The sequence below is a fragment of the Ostrinia furnacalis genome, unplaced genomic scaffold (genome assembly GCF_004193835.3).
Source record: "Ostrinia furnacalis isolate ACB-3 unplaced genomic scaffold, ASM419383v2 OfSCF4519, whole genome shotgun sequence".
NCBI lineage: Eukaryota > Metazoa > Arthropoda > Insecta > Lepidoptera > Crambidae > Ostrinia > Ostrinia furnacalis.
Genome location: NW_021134758.1, coordinates 596,312 through 617,343, shown reverse-complemented (window position 1 = coordinate 617,343; position 21,032 = coordinate 596,312). Strand labels below are relative to the sequence as shown.

General features: G+C 40.9%; 2 protein-coding genes across 2 annotated transcripts in view; one reads left to right on the top strand and one right to left on the bottom strand.

Annotated features, from left to right (window-relative positions):
* Sdb (SAXO downstream of blistered) overlaps window positions 1-15,934 on the top strand; it is a 38,188-nt gene extending 22,254 nt beyond the window's left edge. The window contains exons 3-4 of the mRNA XM_028314060.1: window positions 6,395-7,959; window positions 8,213-15,934. Of these exons, the coding sequence (XP_028169861.1) occupies window positions 6,395-7,959; window positions 8,213-15,828 (9,181 nt within the window). The 3' untranslated portion in view covers window positions 15,829-15,934. The remainder of the gene's footprint in view (window positions 1-6,394; window positions 7,960-8,212) is intronic.
* Window positions 15,935-16,376: 442 nt separating this feature from the next.
* LOC114359621 (uncharacterized protein DDB_G0290685) lies at window positions 16,377-20,823 on the bottom strand. The gene is made up of 4 exons (XM_028314086.1): window positions 20,691-20,823; window positions 20,323-20,416; window positions 20,110-20,235; window positions 16,377-18,469 (listed from the first exon to the last, which is right to left on the bottom strand). Exons 1-4 carry the CDS (start codon window positions 20,780-20,782, stop codon window positions 16,526-16,528), a joined length of 2,256 nt encoding a protein of 751 aa, XP_028169887.1. The 5' UTR covers window positions 20,783-20,823; the 3' UTR covers window positions 16,377-16,525.
* Window positions 20,824-21,032: the final 209 nt, after the last annotated feature.

Genomic DNA, 21,032 nt, shown 5'->3' with positions numbered 1-21,032 from the left:
ATTATTACTCTCACAATATTTCGGTGTTTGGATATTGTTTTGACTGATATAAACCAAGTTTCATGTACATTTCGTTGTGTTAAATTGTCAATATACTTGTTGATGATTGAATTGTGCCTACGAACTTATTTCACGACCCCGAGACCAACTTAACAAGTATTACAGTACGTATTATTTCAATATTTAGAAAACATGTAGCATTTTTTGGCAAAAATCTCATAAAATCATGATTCACAAAGTTATCATGAAAAATATTCATAAATTCAACAAATCAACTTATAATCTTAATTTTCAATAGTCTTTTTAGTCTTTTTAACCCTATACTTGGCAAAGACGGTTTTGGTTAATATTTGTGATTTAAACTATAAATATTTGATTTAGGACGAGTAAAAATCATGTAAAAAATACGAAAAAAAAAATCTAAGGTATGTAGTTTTGGAAATATAGTATGTATCTTTGAGTGCACATTGCCAGCTTTGTAGTAATTTAAAAAATGGTTAATTTTTTAGTAAAAATTGGTTGTTTAAATGTAAATTACTACAAAACCTTAAGCTATTCCTTATTTGAGAAATAAAAAATAAGTATCTTTTACAAAAAACTGAAAACAAAGTAAAAAACCCACTTCAAAGTCTGTAACGCCTTGCAAGTATAGCTGCATTTGGACGTATGAGAACCACTCCATCAGCGTCGTTGGAGTACCTCCTGAACCTCACACCCTTCTTACCATCCAGGAGAAGCAAATGCAGATAGGACACATATGAATTCTGCAAGAGCATTAAAACATTGTAATCAGCATGCCACCTGAACCAAGCACAGATGAATCAAGTATTTGCCTTCGTCACACCGGGTTCTAAGCCAACCAGCTCCACGTCTGCCTTCTAGCTCATCCGTTGCAAGATGGGCTTGCCTCCACGCCAGAAACCAGACTCTCATGATTAAAACCTGACCAGTTATGGTCAAGAACAGCTCACGCCATATGAATCAGTATTTTACGCCGGACACTGCTTATTTATTTTTTTGCGAACACACTAACTTAATTAAAATTATGACACATTTTTTTTGTAGAAGGACAACTCATTAACTTTCGAAACAATTTTAATTTATATTGATATATCAAAAGGAAAATGCTACATCAACCATTTTGTTCCGGAAAATGGCTAACGGACACACCATATGAATCAGAGAATCACACTTCAAATATTTTTATTTTGTAAAAAGACAGCAATTATTTCAAAAATGTAATTTGCGCCAGATAGGGATAAACCTAAGCTATACTAAAAAAAATATTGCATGCCATTTTGTTAGTTGGTTACGGAACTATACCCAAAGACATAGGAAATTGTGCCTCCGGAGAAATACCCTTAAACATTAGCATTTTTGTTTGTAACAGAAAAAACTCGTTGTTACTGCTGTCTCAGCCAATCTGATACGGTAATCGTCTGTAAATAGCCCTGCAACATTCTGCAACTATCCAAACAAGTGAAAATAGCATTTGCCGTTTTGTTTTACTTGCAACAATGAATCGCTTGTGAGCGAAGAGCGCTGTTGAGTAACCATCCCGATATAGTCGGATCTACCACTCATGCACTCTTCAGGACCAGTGACTCAGCGGACAGATGGCGCCTGTTGGTGACCTAACGAGAAACGTGCCGATTGAGTAAACATGGACAGTAAATAATCTCAGTGTACAATTGTACATTCAAGGAATGCTTTTTAATTAGTAATTATTGTCCAGCTCTATAATAATTAATGTATGTCTACGATCAGCTAATTGATAATTTAGTTCTTCGTTTGTGTCTGGATATAGGAACGGATGGTGCATGTAGATTAATAAATCAATCCCCTCTGTTATCAATTAGACCACTTAGGTTTTCTCTTTACCCCCCAGATCAGAATTATAGTTTAAAATTGCAACAAGATTATAATAAGATTAATTACGCTTTTTAACTTAATGTTTTATAGTAGTCTTGTTATTGTTTTTTAGATTGAAAACCAACTCAAGTTATCTTGGACATGTTAATTTATTAATAGCGATGTTTCACTGTAAACTCTCATGATTGTCTCGTGTAGGCAAATAAATTGCTCATTAATATTTTGACGCGGTCATGTCAGGGTCTTCTCCGAACCTTTGCTCTTGTCAGTGATTCATTTTGTCTGGGCGGTCATTTTCCTTGATTACTTGAACTTGAGCGTTAATTGTTGAATATCTTGGCGCAAAAAAAAATAAGAACGAAGAAAATTGTAAATAGAATCTTCTTTCTTATAAGATTTCTTAATTGGATACAACAAGCAGCACACGTTGTATAATTTGTTTCAATTACGTTCATCGCTTCAAGTCATGTCGAGCAAAGATTATTGTTGCCAATTTAGCTCTCAATTACGTTGTATCATTGTTATAACTTTTACAAATAGATTGCGAGTAATTAATTATTGTAATTAATAAACCAACTCCAGTATTTATAGGGATAAGTCCGCAATAAGGATCAAAGCATATCGAAAAGATACGAAAGCTTTGATAGCACAAGCTTTTTATTAATTCGGTGGATCGTCAGCAAGTAAGATAAGTGTCACGCACAGTAACTCCGTAATAAAGCTTAAGCTGAGTTATCTATGTAATGACACCCTGTATGCCAGTGTCTGTCCATACTTTATATGTGGCGGTGTTTTATTTTGTTTCCTGAAAGTTATAAACGTAATAATACGCGTCACTGAAAAAGAATCATGACTTAGAAGCGTCGCTAAGGATGGTGTTATTTTTAAGGTACAGTAATGGTAGAGTTGGATATGCAAAGGCATTTTTTTTCTAAAATATGTGGTGATATTTCAATACGAGTTTAGGAGTAGGCATATAGTGCATTTGGTGAGTGGGTATTGAGGTGTGTAGTTGTAGACATTTCGGACACATGAATAAAAAACTTCAGTTACAGGAGGATTCTGTTACCACTTTCAGCTTTCAAGAAAGCTTCAATTTAACTCTGAAACTTTAAACGTCCTCTTTCTATAGGCTATAATGTCGAGAGAGATACAATGATGAATGCAAAGCTTTAATTACACAGTAAAAGTTTGTGTAAGTAGGCCTTGTATTTAACGGTAGAGCGTGCGTGTCCAAACCGACCCCATACAAAAACATCTGAACTAAAATGTAAGCAAACCTGTAATTGTTAATCGTGGCTGGTGGACAGATATCATCATTGGCTATTGTCAGGTCAACTTTGTCCACATTGAAGACCGATATCGATCGCAATTAGCGGTTTAGACCACGAGGCAGTCATTTGTGATGTTTGGATTTTGTCGCTTGACGACAAGTTACACATGAAAAAGGATGAAGCAGGGTAGAGATGTTAACAAATGTTTTTTTTGACCCGAAATTAACTATCCGTGAAGACCGAGATTACCGAGTCAGCATCTCTTTGATTAATTTAAGCGTTAAGAGTAACTCCCTGTAGGAAAATCGCATGTTCTTTCACGAGATATCTCAACTCATATTGTTTTTATATGACGATAAATCTCGCGCTGAAAAACCGACGCAACATGAACGTAACGCGCATTCTGTACACCCAGTAGGCACATCAATGGTATCTTGAATCAGGGTTATCTCAACAACTTACATGGCAAAGTGGAGTTTTATTACTCTCGTATGAGCAGGCTTGATCGCGGCTAAGGGCTCGATTAGCGCATTGACTCACGGCTATATTCGGCGCCTGCGCATGCCCTCACGACCGCCTGGAATTAATTTCGCATTCCTTTTGATTTACGCTCCGTTAGAAAGCTTGAGAGCTTTTAGCTGAGTATCTGGTTACGTCCCGTTTTAGCGTTTCTGTGAGATCTTTCTTTGTCAGTCTTTATGATTTCAGCCATTCGATTGGTCGAAATATCAGCATCTGACCTCCGTTTATTTGTATGAAGTCCGAACGCGAATCTACTCTTATTTTTTTCAGAGAGATGAAGGTGTGAAATGGATTGCTAAAGTTCTAACTTTCAGTCTTGGGAAAATTCCCATCTTATTTGTCATTGAGGTTCAAGGTACCGAAGAGCAACCTATCGTATAGTAAAAGTGCATTACAGAATTTTTATGATTCTGCAAATATAGGATAGTCACTATACAAGCGCATCAATGTAAATAACCTACGGCGCGGATACCTCTCTTAATTTTCTCTTCGCCAATGCAAGCTCTCTAGCTGGGAATGACTTTCCAAATTACGGTTAATAAACTCCTACTCAAACGTTAAGCAATTAAGTAATTACTGTTACATAGATTGATGATAGCTTGACATAATTTATTGCTTGTGTCAAAACTGAAAATCTTAGCAGCGATAATACAACGAGAAACTTAGAACTGAGAGTTTGTAAAGAACTTACAATGCTACTCTTGTAGCTAACGTAGTTTTAATTTAAGCTTATCGATTTTTTTTATATTAGACTTCGTTGTCAGTCAGCAACAAAACATGAAACCGAATAATTATTGGTTTTAAATATTCTTTTAAGCTAACCCCCACGAGTTCGGGGAGGCACTTCTGAAGATATTTGAACCGTGCTCAAATTAGTGACGTACGAGTACTATACAGGGTGGAAACGATAAGTGATCTCACTCGATTATTTCTAAACTACACAAGATATTGAAAATCTTGTTACTGATCCTGAAAGAGCTTCACGAGCTCTTTGTAACGGTATCAGTAATAGGTTACAGAATTAACTGGATCTATCCGAAAATTCAATGTTTTCAGCCTCCATACTAAATGTATGCCAGCCACACAATATGGAATGTGTATATTTTTTAATTAAATATAAACACTTAAAATGAACTCGTAAATTGCATTATTATTTCAAATGATTCATGGAAAACATTGGTTCTAGGCTTTACTTGCTATAATATTATCAAGACATGAGTGCCATGACTGTGGCAGTACTAAATGTATGGAAGTTAGAAACATTGAATTTTCGGATAGATCCAGTTTATTTTGTAACTTATTGTTGGTACCATTGGATAGAGCTCGAGAAGCACTTTCAGGATCAGTAACCAGTTTTTAGATAGCTTGTATAGTTTTTAATATTAAGTGGTTTTACTAAATGTATGGAAGCTGGAAACATTGAATTTTCGGATAGATCCAGTTTATTTAGTAACCTATTATTGGTACTGTTAGATAGAGCTCGTGAAGCACTTTCAGGATCAGTAACCAGTTTTTCGATATCTTGCATAGTTTAGAAATAATCGAGTGAGATCACTTATCGTTTCCACCCTGTATAATACTATTAGTAGCAGTGTCAATACGCTGAATTAGCGATGTCGTATTACGTCCTATTTATGTATGTTGCCAAATGTAGATTAATCATCATGACACACTGCTTAAAAGCGTAGGTACCTAGTCTAAATTCTTGAATAACGTATCAAATAGGATTTTGAATCTGGATGTTACAATCGAATTTGAATAAAAATGTATGTGGTCCCTTGCGTTCAGTTACGAAACTATAAATATAATACGTAATGCACTACTTTTCCGCTTTTTCTACTCGACAAAGGTTCGGCGCGCGTTTCCATGACTACTGCAATAGGTCACGCGGTCGTTGGCTGAGTTTTCAGGTCGTGATTGAAAATCCTGAAAATTGTATTCGAATCGAGCTCCAATATTTGCGATTGTATGATTTTTGTACTTTTTCAGTGACACGTAAGATACTTTCGTAAATTTTTAAATGGTATAGTTGTTTTTAATGGACTTTGGAAGCGTACATGCGCATAGTTAGATGTAGGTATCCCAGTAAGCTCGTATTTCAGAATTCAGGCGGCCGCGGCAGTACGCTACGCGAGCGCGGGCGGCCCGGCGGTATTGTGTGGCCTATGAAATTTTCAGTAGCGTGTATCGGGGTCGGGGTTGACAAGTGTATATTAGTGATGTGTATACGGAACGTACACTCGCGGGCCGGCGCGGAGGGCGCGAGCTAGCGATGGAGTGCGATGGCCAGCCCTCTCACGCTGCCGCCTCTGCCGCAGCCGCGACGATACCCTATCTCTTTGAACCCATACCGTCACAAAAGGTGCTTTAGAAAAAATATATTGGGCTCTTAGTAAATAATTTAACATTGACTTATTCAATACGAGTTTATGTAGGCTGTTGAATTGGAAAAAAGCCTAAATTTGAAGATGATTTTAGTTGGCCTGTAGTATCTCGCTTTAGTAGTGTGAAATATCAGTAGGGATTTGAAATTAATTTGTTTATCATCGAGTTTATTTCCAATAATGTTGTTTGTGTGTTTTAATTGCGAATCTTTGCACGATACTAAATAAGGAAGTATCTAGTCTGCCACCAACGGCTAGAAGTAATAATAAATAGGTACAATATTAATCTCGTGGGTTCATTCATGACGGCATAATATAACACGGCATTTTTATTGTCCGTAGGCGTCACCGCTGCCCACACAACGATGTCCCGGAGCCATTGTTCGATGTGGAGCACACGACGAGCGTGGTCTCCGCGTACAAGAACGACTACGACGAGAAGCACGTCACCCGCACCACCGCCGTGCATCATGAGGACCACCTCCACCTCGAGGGAGACTTCCAGGAACCGGAGCGTCCTAAGTGGCAACCCGCCGAGCGGCCCCAGCAACGCAGACCCGAAGACAACCTCAAGCCAGAAGGAGACTTCGAGAGGAGACGCCCGGAGGAATGGCGCCCGGGCGACAGGGCTGTCGTCAAGCGTCCTGAAGACAATCTGAGACCTGAAGGCGAGTTTGCCAAACGCAAACCGGACGAGTGGCAACCCGGTGATCGTGCGCCCGTTCGTAAGCCGGACGACAATCTAAGACCAGAGGGGGATTTCACTACTCCAGAAAAAGAACCTTGGCGTCCTGCAGAAAGGCAGAAGCCTAAAAAGCCAGAAGATAATTTGAGACCTGAAGGAGATTTCGAGAGGCGCAAACCTGACGAATGGCGTCCAGGCGATCGTGCTCCAACACGTCGTCCCGAAGACAATCTTCGCCCTGAGGGAGATTTTGAACAGCGCAGGCCAGAAGAATGGCGTCCAGGTGACAGGGCTCCTGTCAAGCGTCCTGAAGATAACCTTAGACCTGAGGGCGATTTCGAGAAAAGAAGACCTGAAGAATGGCGTCCAGGTGACAGGGCTCCCGTCAAGCGTCCTGAAGACAACCTTAGACCTGAGGGCGATTTCGAGAAGAGAAGACCAGAAGAATGGCGCCCTGGTGACAGGGCTCCTGTCAAGCGCCCAGAAGATAATCTTAGACCTGAGGGAGATTTTGAGAAACGCAGGCCTGAGGAATGGCGTCCAGGAGACCGAGCTCCCGTACATCGTCCTGATGATAACCTAAGACCTGAAGGAGATTTCACTACACCAGAAAAAGAGCCTTGGCGTCCAGCTGAACGCCAGAAGCCGAAAAAACCTGAAGACAACTTAAGGCCTGAGGGTGAATTCGAGAGAAGAAAGCCAGATGAATGGCGTCCTGGTGACAGAGCGCCCGTTCGCCGGCCAGACGATAACCTAAGACCAGAAGGTGAATTCACTACGCCAGAAAAGGACCCATGGCGCCCGGCTGAACGTCCAAAACAAAAGAAGCCTGAAGATAACCTTAAGCCTGAAGGCGATTTCGAGACAAGGAAGCCAGATAAATGGCAACCTGGTGAAAGGGAACCAGTTAAACGACCACAAGATAATCTAAGGCCTGAGGGAGAATTCACTACTCCAGAAAAAGAAGAATGGAAACCCGCTGAAAGGCCCAAACAAAAGAAACCAACTGACAACCTAAAGCCAGAAGGAGATTTTGCTAAGCGGCAACCAGATGAATTCGTCCCTGCAGAGAAGGCGATAGTCAAGAAGCCTGAAGATAACCTCCGACCAGAAGGAGAATTTACAAAGAGGACCGTCATTGACGATTACACTGTCATTAAGGGAGAACGCGCTGAGATAATCCGTCGTACTGATAATATCATCACAGAAGGTGAATTCACAGGTAAATATAGTCTATTTTATGCCTTCATAGTTAGTATTATTATTTATTTTGTCAGACTTTCAATTTCTAAGAGAATGTCTCTTCAATTTTTTTTGAATTAAATTATGTATTTAGACTAATTCAAAGTTTTTATGATAAATTAATTATGAATAATACATAAATAAAGCTAATACTGAAATCCAATCAAATGTGTAGGATATCATACGAATACCCAGTAGACAGTAATTAAATGTTCCTCTATATCTTATTTCAGATACAACCACTTCGCGTTCAGAGTACACTATCAAGCCAGTCGAGAGGCCTTCACCAGTTCGTCGTAACACCTGGACAAAGATAGAAGGAGATATGACAACCGAAACTACCAGTAAATCTGAATTCATCGACTACACTGACATCGTCGAGAGGACTACATTGGTCGCGCGGAGAACTGACAATATTATTAGAGAAGGTGAAATCGAATTCGTTACTTCTAATCAAACAGATTTCACCGAGAAAGTAACACCTGTTGAACGTCCTCAACGACGCCGTACATGGACAAAGGAAGACTTCGAAAAATTCTATTCTACGGAGGATCTACAGAAAATTACTACCTCACAGGAAGAGTATAAAACTTACGAAGAAACTGATATAAGACAACAACAAATAATAAGGAAAGATAACTTGCATATGGAAGGTATCTTCGACAGCCATACCGTATCTCAAGATGATTACGGTCCAAAGAAAATGGGTGAAAAATTGAAACAAAAGAGGCCCATTGATAACTTGAAACCCGAGGGAGAGTTTGAGCAGCCGAAACACGATGAATGGAAACCAGCTGAACGTCAAACTCCAAAGAAACCGGAAGATAATCTCAAGCCCGAAGGTCAATTTGAGACGCCCAAACAAGAAAAGTGGCGTCCGGCAGAGAAGCGTGAACCCACGAAGCCTAAGGACAATTTGAAGCCCGAGGGTGAATTTGAACAACCCAAACATGATGAGTGGAGGCCAGCCGAACGTCAAACACCGAAGAAACCACAAGACAACCTCCGCCCAGAAGGAGAGTTTGAACAACCGAAACATGACAAGTGGCGTCCAGCTGAGAAGCGTGAGCCCACGAAGCCTAAGGACAATTTGAAACCTGAAGGTGAATTCGAACAGCCTAAGCACGATGAATGGCGTCCAGCTGAGAGACAGACACCGAAGAAACCCCAAGACAACCTCCGCCCTGAAGGAGAGTTTGAACAACCGAAACATGACAAGTGGCGTCCAGCTGAGAAGCGTGAGCCCACGAAGCCTAAGGACAATTTGAAACCTGAAGGTGAATTCGAACAGCCTAAGCACGATGAATGGCGTCCAGCTGAGAGACAGACACCGAAGAAACCCCAAGACAACCTCCGCCCTGAAGGAGAGTTTGAACAACCGAAACATGACAAGTGGCGTCCAGCTGAGAAGCGTGAACCCACCAAACCTAAGGACAACTTGAAGCCAGAGGGTGAATTCGAACAGCCTAAGCACGATGAATGGCGTCCAGCTGAGAGACAGACACCTAAGAAGCCACAAGATAACCTCCGCCCTGAAGGAGAATTCGAAACACCAAAACACGACAAGTGGCGTCCTGCTGAGAAACGTGAACCCACCAAGCCTAAGGACAACTTGAAGCCCGAGGGAGATTTCGAGCAACCTGAACACGAAGAATGGCGCCCTGCAGAAAGGCAAACGCCTAAGAAGCCACAAGATAACCTTTACCCTGAAGGCGATTTCGAACAACCTAAACATGACAAGTGGCGTCCAGCTGAAAGGCGCGAACCCACGAAACCGCAAGACAACTTGAAACCTGAAGGTGAATTCGAAAAGCCCAAACATGATGAGTGGCGCCCTGCGGAAAGACGCGAAGTCACAAAACCTAAGGATAATCTTAAACCAGAAGGTGAGTTTGAGAAGCCTAAACATGACGAATGGAGACCAGCTGAACGACAGACACCTAAGAAACCACAAGATAACCTAAGGCCGGAAGGAGAATTTGAGCAACCCAAACATGACAAATGGCGTCCAGCTGAGAAACGTGAACCCACTAAACCTAAAGATAATTTGAAGCCAGAGGGTGAATTTGAGCAGCCTAAGCATGATGAATGGCGTCCAGCTGAGAGGCAGACACCTAAGAAGCCACAAGACAACCTCCGCCCTGAAGGAGAATTCGAAACACCAAAACACGACAAGTGGCGTCCAGCTGAGAAACGTGAGCCCACCAAACCTAAGGATAACTTGAAGCCCGAAGGAGATTTCGAGCAACCTGAACACGAAGAATGGCGTCCTGCCGAAAGGCCGACACCTAAGAAGCCACAAGATAACCTTTACCCTGAAGGCGATTTCGAACAACCTAAACATGACAAGTGGCGTCCAGCTGAAAGGCGCGAACCCACGAAACCGCAAGACAACTTGAAACCTGAAGGTGAGTTTGAAAAGCCCAAACATGATGAATGGCGCCCGGCTGAGAGACCTGTTCAAAAGAAACCGAAAGATAATCTTCACCCTGAAGGTGAGTTTGAAACACCTAAGCACGATGAGTGGCGTCCAGCTGAAAGACGCGAGGTCACAAAGCCAAAGGATAATTTGAAACCAGAAGGTGAGTTCGAGAAGCCTAAACATGATGAATGGCGACCTGCAGAGCGACAGACTCCTAAGAAACCACAAGACAATCTAAGACCTGAGGGAGAGTTCGAACAACCTAAACATGATGAGTGGCGTCCGGCTGAAAGGCAGACACCCAAGAAGCCGCAAGACAACCTCCGCCCTGAAGGAGAATTCGAAACACCGAAACACGACAAGTGGCGTCCAGCTGAGAGGCGTGAGCCGACTAAGCCTAAGGATAACTTGAAACCTGAAGGTGAATTTGAACAGCCCAAGCATGACGAATGGCGCCCGGCTGAGAGGCAGACTCCCAAGAAGCCGCAAGACAACCTTCATCCCGAAGGCGAGTTCGAAACACCGAAACACGACAAGTGGCGTCCAGCTGAGAGGCGTGAGCCGACTAAGCCTAAGGATAACTTGAAACCTGAAGGTGAATTTGAACAGCCCAAGCATGACGAATGGCGCCCGGCAGAAAGGCAGACACCAAGGAAGCCGAAAGATAATCTACAACCTGAAGGCGACTTTGAACAGCCTAAACATGATGAGTGGCGTCCGGCTGAGAGACCTGAAGTCAAAAAGCCAAAGGATAACTTGAGACCAGAAGGCGAATTTGAGAAACCCAAGCACGACGAATGGCGACCAGCTGAGCGTCAAACTCCCAAAAAACCACAAGACAATCTGCGACCTGAAGGAGAGTTTGAAACGCCAAAGCCTGACAAGTGGCGCCCAGCTGAACGTCAGACACCCACCAAACCTAAAGATAATCTTCGGCCTGAGGGTGACTTTGAGAAACCAAAATATGACGAATGGAGACCAGCAGAAAGACCTGAAGTCAAAAAGCCCAAAGATAACTTGAGACCAGAAGGAGAATTCGAAAAACCTAAGCAAGATGACTGGCGTCCAGCTGAGCGACAGACCCCCAAGAAACCGCAAGATAATCTGAGACCGGAGGGAGACTTTGAGAAGCCTAAGCACGATGAGTGGCGCCCAGCAGAGAAACCTGTCGTTAAACGACCCAAGGATAATCTGAAACCTGAAGGAGAATTCGAGAAACCTAAACACGATGAATGGCGTCCCGCTGAAAGGCCAGAAGTCAAGAAGCCTAAGGACAATCTGAAGCCTGAAGGTGACTTCGAGAAGCCGAAACCAGAGAAGTGGAGACCTGCTGAAAAACAGACACCGAAAAAACCACAGGATAATCTGAAACCAGAAGGACAATTTGAAAGGCCAGAGAAGCCTAAGCCAATTAAAGGAGAGAGACCTGTTCAAAAGAAGCCTGAAGATAACTTGAAACCCGAGGGTGACATGGAGGTTGTAAGACGAACAGATTACACAGCAACGAAAGGCGATCGTGTTGACGTTGTCAGGCATGAGGATCACCTAAAGATGGAAGGAACAATAGATATTCATCGTTCACGTGATGATTATAAGCGTATTGAAAGGACTGAAAAGGTAGTTATTCAGAAGCACGAAGACAATTTGAAAACGGAAGGAGAGTTTATTGACCTTCAAATACGTAATGATTATAGCGCAACTAAAGGCGAAAGAGCGCCTGTAGTTAAACCTCAAGACAACCTGAAACCCGATGGCAAATTCTACAAGCCTGAAGTAGTTCCATCGCAACCAGCTGAAAAGCGTAAGCCATTCAAGCAAGTTGATAATATTACAATTGACAGAGAAACTGATTTACGTCGCAGGCAAAAGATTGAGCGAGTAGATATCATTAGAAGAGAAGATAATTTGAAGATAGAAGGAGAATTCATTGACATGAAACAAAGAAATGATTACACCGTCGTGAAAGGTGATCGTAGTGAAATAGTCAAACATGAAGACAATTTGAAAATGGAAGGCACAATGGAAAACATCCGTTCTTCAGACACATATCGTGTAGTAAAAGGACAACGAGTGAAATTGACTCGAAGAGAAGATAATCTTAAAATTGAAGGAGTGTTTGAAGATCATACTCGCCGGGATGATTATAGAGTGACAAAAGGAGAAAGGTCTGCTATTATTTACCACCCAGACAATTTGAAACCAGAAGGAGAATTCGAAAAAAGACCTGAGCCAACCGAAGTTGTTTATGATGAAAAACGCACCCCAATAAAACAAACAGATAACTTAAAGCCAGAGGGAACCTTTGACAGACCCACCCGGCCAAAATGGATTAAAGGGGAGAAACCAGAACTTACCAAGCCACATGACAATCTCCGCCCCGAAGGTGAATTTGAGCGAAAGCCCAAAGAGCAGTGGCAACCTGGAGACAGACCAACCCAAAAACGTCCAGAAGATAACTTGAGGCCTGATGGTGAATTTGAAAAAAGACCAAAACAACAATGGCAGCCAGGTGAAACGCCTGATCAAGTACGTCCCAAGGATAACTTGAAACCTGATGGTGAATTCGAAAAACGACCTCAGACTAAATGGCAGCCAGGTGAAACACCTCAACAAGTGCGACCAAAAGATAATCTTAAACCTGAAGGCGAATTTGAAAGGCGACCTCAGACTAAATGGCAACCAGGCGAAACACCTTCACAGGTGCGTCCAAAAGATAACCTTAAACCCGAAGGCGAATTTGAAAGACAACCTCAGACTAAATGGCAACCAGGCGAAACACCTTCACAGGTGCGTCCAAAAGATAACCTAAAGCCTGACGGAGAATTTGAAAAACGTCCTCAGACTAAATGGCAGCCAGGTGAAACACCCTCACAGGTGCGTCCAAAAGATAACTTGAAGCCTGACGGTGAATTCGAAAAGAGACCGCAACAACCTTGGCAACCTGGAGAGACACCAGCTCAAGTACGCCCTAAGGATAATCTAAGACCCGAAGGTGACTTTGATAGGCCTAGTAAAACAAAATGGAGTCCTGGTGACAGACCTGACCAAGTAAGGCCAAAAGACAATCTTCATCCCGATGGTGCATTCCAAGACAGGCCTAAATCGCAGTGGCAACCCGGTGAAACCCCTAGCCAGGTCCGGCCAAAAGATAACTTAAAACCTGAAGGAGACTTTGACCGTCCGAGTACTCAGAAGTGGAGCCCTGGTGAAAAACCTGGACCCATAAAACCAAAGGACAACCTTTACACCAATGGCCACGTAACAAAACACGATACAACTCATGTGCAGAGTAGCGATGTTACTAAGAAGACGACAGACTCTACATCTGTTACAGGACGCGATGACTCTATCATTAAGTCGCATTCAGAAATACGTCGTGATGACCAAACGCATGCAACACATACAGAACGTCACGTAAAACACTCTAGTACTCACAGTACTACGGAGCACGCAACTACCAAGCATTTGCAATCTGGTACACACGTAAGGCCGAGGCCTCAAGACGAACCAGATAGGACGGGGTCACAAACTAGTGTTAACCGAGTGGTAGACAGGTCTAGCACTGACCGTTCTCGTAATGTTACAGACAAGACTATCAGCAAATCTGATTCAAGGAATGTGAAGAATGTAACTTCTACTACTTCTACAACGAAGGTGATAAAACAAGTGACTGAAAAGAAATTGATTGCTGGTAAATGGGTGAATGTTACCAGGAATGTTGAAACGTATGTTACTTCTAACGGTGACGGTCCAGATTCAGGAAAACCCAAGAGAATCGATGATCGTCCAAGGCCGGCAGCTGGCATGCCATCTACGGTTGATACACAGAGAGTAGTAACGACTGACCAGCAATCTGTCAGTTCAACAAGTAGTACTCAAGACCTGAGAACACACCAGCGCCATAGCCCCGTTGGAGGTCCTGATGGTGGTAAACCCAAGAGAATAGATGATCGACCAAGGCCAGCAGCAGGTATGCCGTCTGGTGGACACAGCACTCAAAAAATAGTGACTAGTGATCAACAAACAGTCAGCTCAACAAGCAGTACCCAAGATTTGAGTACGCACCAAAGGCACACTCATATTGGAGGTCCTGATGGAGGAAAACCCAAGAGAATAGATGACCGCCCAAGACCTGCAGCGGGAATGCCTTCTGGTGGAGACACTACTCATAGAATAATAACCTCTGATCAACAATCAGTCAGCTCGACGAGTAAGCAAGATATGAGCACACAACAACGTCACAGCCATATTACTTCTGAAACTCATACACAACGAAACGTTTCCAATATTTCCAGTGAGGCACATGATATTCAACATAGAACCACTCACCAATATCCATCAGATCATGTTAGAAGACAGATCGGCTCTGATACTGACAGAGTGGTTTCGAGTGAACAAAGTGATAGGCACATTACATCAGACAGTAACGTACAACGTAATGTTTCCCGCGGAAGTCACTTGGAACAAAATCAAACCTCTTATTCGACTTCGGGTACCAGGAGGGTTCATGGCTCTTCGCAAGATATTACCAACTCTAGAAGCCAAGGATCAATTTCTCAGCAACACCTTGCTTCTGACAGCCACAGTCAACGAAATGTGTCCACACACGTTACGAAAGGTAGTCACACCGAACAAAACATTTCAAGATCATCTCACCTAACGCACAGCGTCAATAGAAATCAGCTGAGTGACAGCGTCACAAATACCAGCATCGAGTTCCAAAGGGCTATGCACGGTGGAGGCGATGTAACCACAGTCGTTGACAATTCATCCCGGAGTGGTTTCCATAAACGTAACTCTGACCTAGTTTCGGATTCTTCAAATGCAGTTCTCCACCGCAAAGGTGTATCCTCATCTACAGAAGCGCACCATACTATCAGTTCAACGGCTGCCGCACAACGGAAGAGCATTGTTAACCTAAGCGAGCGCGGAGAATACATCAACTCTGCTCAAAACACAGACAGAAAAAGCATCAGTTCAATGCATCGGTCAGGGCGTGACAACATGGGCGTGATCACTCAACACACTGACAGTTCGGATTCGAGACGCACCCAAAATAAAAGAGATGGTCAATCGACGTTGGTGATTGAACGTCAGCCGCGTGTGAATATACGCGACAATCTGCAGGTCGGAGGCGAGTTTTACGGGCAGTCGGAGTCCCGCTACGGGAGTTTCTCGCGCTCGGAACAAGCGCAAAGGGCGGAGCGTTCTGAGCGCGTAGAGCGCGTGGAGCGAGTCTCTCGTCACCACGGCACTACTTCCCAGTTCGTGTTAGGCGATGGTAGCACCAGCTACAAGCGAGAATTCCACTCGCACGTGCACGGCACGTGTCCCGCTACGCTCATCGAGTCCCCGCGGACGCCCTTCAAGCACACCCGGGACACTCGCGAGCACAAGTTCTACGCCGCTAAAGTTACTCAGAAATAAAACGTCAACATTTAAAAACTATCCATTCCTTATACTAGAGCTTTGAAGTTAATATTTTTGCCAGATTTACTATGAAAAGGCGAGCTAACAAACCTAGTCCTAATAAGATTAACATGCCATTCTACAAATGCATAATTTTACTGTTATTTTAACATATTATTATTATGTATAACTTTTATTATTTACTTTTTTTGTCAAACTTTGCCATGAATAAATTTTATATTATGATAACATTGTGTTTTATTTAGACACCATCGAGACAAACTCCATGAATCCCGAAAGACAAGTACCTACCTACTTAATTCTGATTATATCAATATCACACACACATTATACCAAATACATAATAAAGGTTAAATTGCATAGGATTATATCAATTTTATTATTTCGATTCACAATATTATCTTATTTATCAGCGCCGTAAGACGGTCCATTAATTATGAGTTAATTTATTGAAATAAATCTAAATAAAAATATGCAAATAATTGACAAGAAAGTCTAAGAAAACTAACTAAAAGAACATAAAAACATTGTTATTTAGCCAATAATTTAATGACGTGCCATCACACCAACATATTATTCAACTTAAAACAAATCTAAAACAATGTAAATTAACATTCTACAAACTAGTTCTAAGAGACCTCAAAATGCTTAAACATATCAAACTGTTTGTATCATAAGTAGAAAATATTAATCATCAGGCTGTCGCATCAGATAGTGCAGGTGGTTTGACACGTCTTATTCTTTTATACCGACCCAACTCACCTTCGTAGTTCCGTGGAAGAGAACCAAAAGCATCGGATTCCTGGTAATTTGGTACATTGATGAAACTGTCAGGAAGCTTTGCGTTCTCTTCTGGTGATGGAGTGGAGCGCAGGGGTCTACCTTGGTCGATACCTTCTGGATCTTCAGCTGTACGCCGGTTACGGCTACCACTGTTGAACATAAGATTGTCGTCCACACCTTCAACGCCAGACAAAACGCTGTCGGTATCCGAACCGAGACTCATAGTATCACTTTCAACTTTGTCATTTGCGGAGTCTTCTGGCTTAGAATCTTCTTCAACATTAGCCTTCGATTGAACGGAACGAACACCATATTTTGTGTCAGTGTTATCCCCAGGTTTATTGGCATCATTTTTAGCATAGTTCGATGTACGATCATAGAAACCATCATCTTCAAATTCGCTGCCCTCATCGGTATCCACGTCATCATTCTCAGCTTTATATGGGAAAAACGCCACTTTGGCATCTGGTAAAACTGCAGCAGCCCTCTTTTTTATTACCAAATCGTCATCTTTCCTTTTTACTCTAACTAGAGGCGCCATATTTGACTCAAAGTATTGTCCATTTTCTTCACAATTGCTATTTGGGAATGATTCTTCTAAAGACTTCATAGAATCATCTACATCTACGCTGTTATCTTGAATTTCGCGTTTGTATTGATGTTCATTGTTGTGAAGTTGAGCTTCTTCGTCAATTAATTGCGACAAATCGACATCTTGAGAACAAAAATGACCTTGATCATTGAAAGAATCATCACCGTCCTTGGTGTTAAAATAATTATCTGATATTTGAGTATCGTCAAAGGATCCATCTGGGTTTTTGAAGTAATCTACATTAGTTTCCCGCTTGTTTTCCGTTTTTGTGGACTGTACACTTGATGAGGCATCGTTGGTGTCATAGGCGCTGCTATCCAACTTGCTATTAGTAGCGGCGTCATTTGGCTCGCTCAATAGTTCAGCTCTACTTTCAGGCGTCTCAGCTCGGGTTGTATCCGCAGTTTTGGTTGATATATCAACGCTCTCGGTTTGGCTTTCCTGTTTTGTATTTTCTAAGTCTGCGCTCTGCGAGACTGCAGATTCAGTATTGATATCAATAGACGGGCTTCCTCCTTGGACTTTACTAATTTCAGACATCCCACTGTCTATGTAGTTATTTTCTTCGACGGCGCCTGCTTTTTTCGTTATTTCCCTCTTATTGACGGTGTCATAAGCGTTACGATCATTGTCAATGATTCTATTAAGAAGAGCTTTTTTATCATCTGAGAGCGAGTTGAGCAGTTCTTCTAGTTCTTCTCCCGAAAGTTTTTTAATGTGACGTCTAATGGCGGCTTCATCTTCTTCATTCGAAATTTCAGCTGATATCATTTCCTTTTCAGTCGAAGTACTGGATAAATTAATATTATTGCTGGCTTCCGCTTGGCGTCTGTCACGATTGCCCATTTCATAGTTTTTATCCCCAAGCATGCTTTTATGCTCCGATTGCATTGTGTTGTAATACTGTTTGAAATGCCGGGATTGCTCACTGGAGTCAGCCACTTCATTATTGTATTCAACTTTTTCACCACTATTTCTATTTTCTCTGTTGTTATCAAATATAGCATCACTATCGTCCAATGATGAGGTCTGTGAATCGATAGTTCTTTTGTCGTATTCATTGTTTCGACTATCTCCTTGTACGCGATTTGTTTTGTAGTTGTTGGTCAAGTGTTGTACTTTCTCAGGAGGGTCGTTTACGTCACTGTTGTCTATGTAACGGTTTGTTTGGCGGCGTTTAGAGAACGATGGTAATTCATTGTTGGCTTGTATTGTTTCCTCAAATTTTTCTCCCTTGCCTCTGCCTCGATTACACTCTGAAAACTGAAAATTACACGATGTAAGTAGGGTAAACCGTATAGCTATTGCCCACTTAAAGATTTCAAACACATTGAGATGAAAAATTAAAGAAAGTATTTTAATTATCGACCATTTATGACTTTTTTCTTATAACTCAATAAACTGTTAAACAGAATATTAACAGTTTTTAGTTAAAACTTACGTAACTTAGAAAATATTGAAATATTTTTAAAATCCTCCAAAAAGTACAGTCATTGCCCATTACTTACACTAATTGCCCACATCAAAGCACAGTAATTGCCCAGTATCTTAAAACAAAATAATCAATTTTAAAATGACAAAATAGGCTTTAAATAAACAAAACAAAACATTAAACTTAAATTCTAGTAGTACAGTCTTCAAAATTTCAAAATAAATTGCGTTTGGCCTTATTAACATATTATCAAATATTTCTTGAGCTGATGTTGATGAGTCAGAATCGGTAGAGACAGAATCATCTACTACAAAACATAGATGACGAAAAAATTTGAATTTTATTTGTAAATTTTATATGTATTTATTTTTTTATCTTCTTTGATATCAATTCAAGTGGTTGCTCAGAATGTTCAATTAGCTGTTGGTTATTCTTCCCTAAAGTTGTATCTATTTCCTTACAATTAACATTTTCACTAGTAGATTTAACGTAGGATTTTCATTTTTTGTATTTGCGTTTGGAATTTTTATCAATTTTTTCAAGCCAAACCATATTTTTCAGCAATTTATCTTGTAGATAAATTGTTGGATACATCTTGTACAGCTTGGATCGCTTTTTGCAAATTTTCTATGCTATATTGAACTTTTGGAGTCTTTGGCATACTGAAAATGAAACATTAAAAGCCATTTCAATATTTATGCCTGTAAATTGCAAAACACGTCTAGCAATGAGCAACTTAAACACTGCTACTGCATGGTGGCAACACTCTAATAATAATTGCCCTGGGCAATAACTATACATTAACATATGGCAATAACTGAAATGATGGTGGGCAATAACTAAAAATATACAGATTTACGTGCAGTGATTACCCACCGTTAAAATGACCGTTAGAAATCAAATTTTGTCAGTTATTTTCATTGATAATGGAGAAAACACTTATAATTTCATCATGACTATACACCATTAGTTGAATATTAAATAACTTGCAAAAAAAATTTAACCTCTAAGCAAGTAATTCCTTAGTAAAATTGTTAAAGTCTTTACCTGTTTGAGTAACATTTTCACCCGTCTTGACAAAATCCGCCATAACTGTTTTTTTTTAGTGTTTCCTATTGTAAATTTTAAATCTACTGTACATTGATCTCGGAGCCATCTACTTAGTAAATTCAAATCTAACTAGAGTGATTCAAAGTCAACACCTGACAATATTATTCTTAAAGCGGGCAATCACTACCAGTGGGCAATCACTCTCTGGTTTACCCTATCATGCTGACTTTTAAGACCTACAAAAAATGTTAGCAAAATGTTCCACTATAAAGTAAGATTGAATTTAGATGGTGAAAAATCTTTCGAGGGTGGAAAAATACTGCACATAAAGAAGGCGGACTTGTTGCCACATTATTGTCTCACCCAGTAAAGACTACGATAGCAATAAAGCTCAATATTGAGAGAATAAAGGGACACTTACACCATCGGCATTGGCTCTAGGACGATCCGCTTCTTCCATGTAATTCCGTTGGGGGTATTTCTCTCTACCAAATCTCATAGGTTGCTGGTTCCTTGACTCTTCATCAGCAGCAGTATCGCCCGCTTCCTGGGGAATAAATAGAAGCGTAAGAATAAAGACTAAACGTACATAAATAAAATTATATCTTATTAATATATATAAATTGAACCTTACCTGGTCACTTAATCTGGAGTCTTCATTTTCTTGCACGTTGTCTTCCGCTGCATTTTCTTCTTCGTTAGCTTCATACTCGTTCTCTTCCACTTCACTGTGATAAGATTAATTATTACTTTAGTAAATTATGCAGTGATTTACACTCTACGAGGAAGACAAGTTTCTACCATTCTTCTTGTACCCTTGGAGAATTAGTTATGGAGATCATTATGGTTAGTTTTTGCAGAAATTGTGTGTACAGAACTAGCTAAAATTTAGGGGCTCTGTAAAGTAAGGCGCTAGTTATATGTCCTCTACTTACCTACTATAGAGGTCATAGCTATGACTCATAGCTATAGGTTAAGATAAATATTATACAAGTTACTTACCTAGTATCACTCCTGTCGTCAAGTCGAGAAGGCCTGGCGAGCGCAATCGTCGTCAAACAAATAAACAGTGTTATGAGCAGGAAAGAACGCATTTTAACCACTTTTATTTCGCTATCCAAAATCGTTTACAAAATGTGACAGTTGACTGACTTGAGCTTATTTTTTGTTTTAGTTTTATTCTTTTTGCAGAAATCTTAGATGCCAGTCTTCTAGAATTTTATGAGAAAATTAGTATAAAAAGGTTTCTATCGATTTAGTTTAGCTTTTGTTTTTAATTTCTTTCCTAAACGTAAAAATATATTTTTCTAATTGTGCGTCCACACTGCACTGGGCGAATATGCT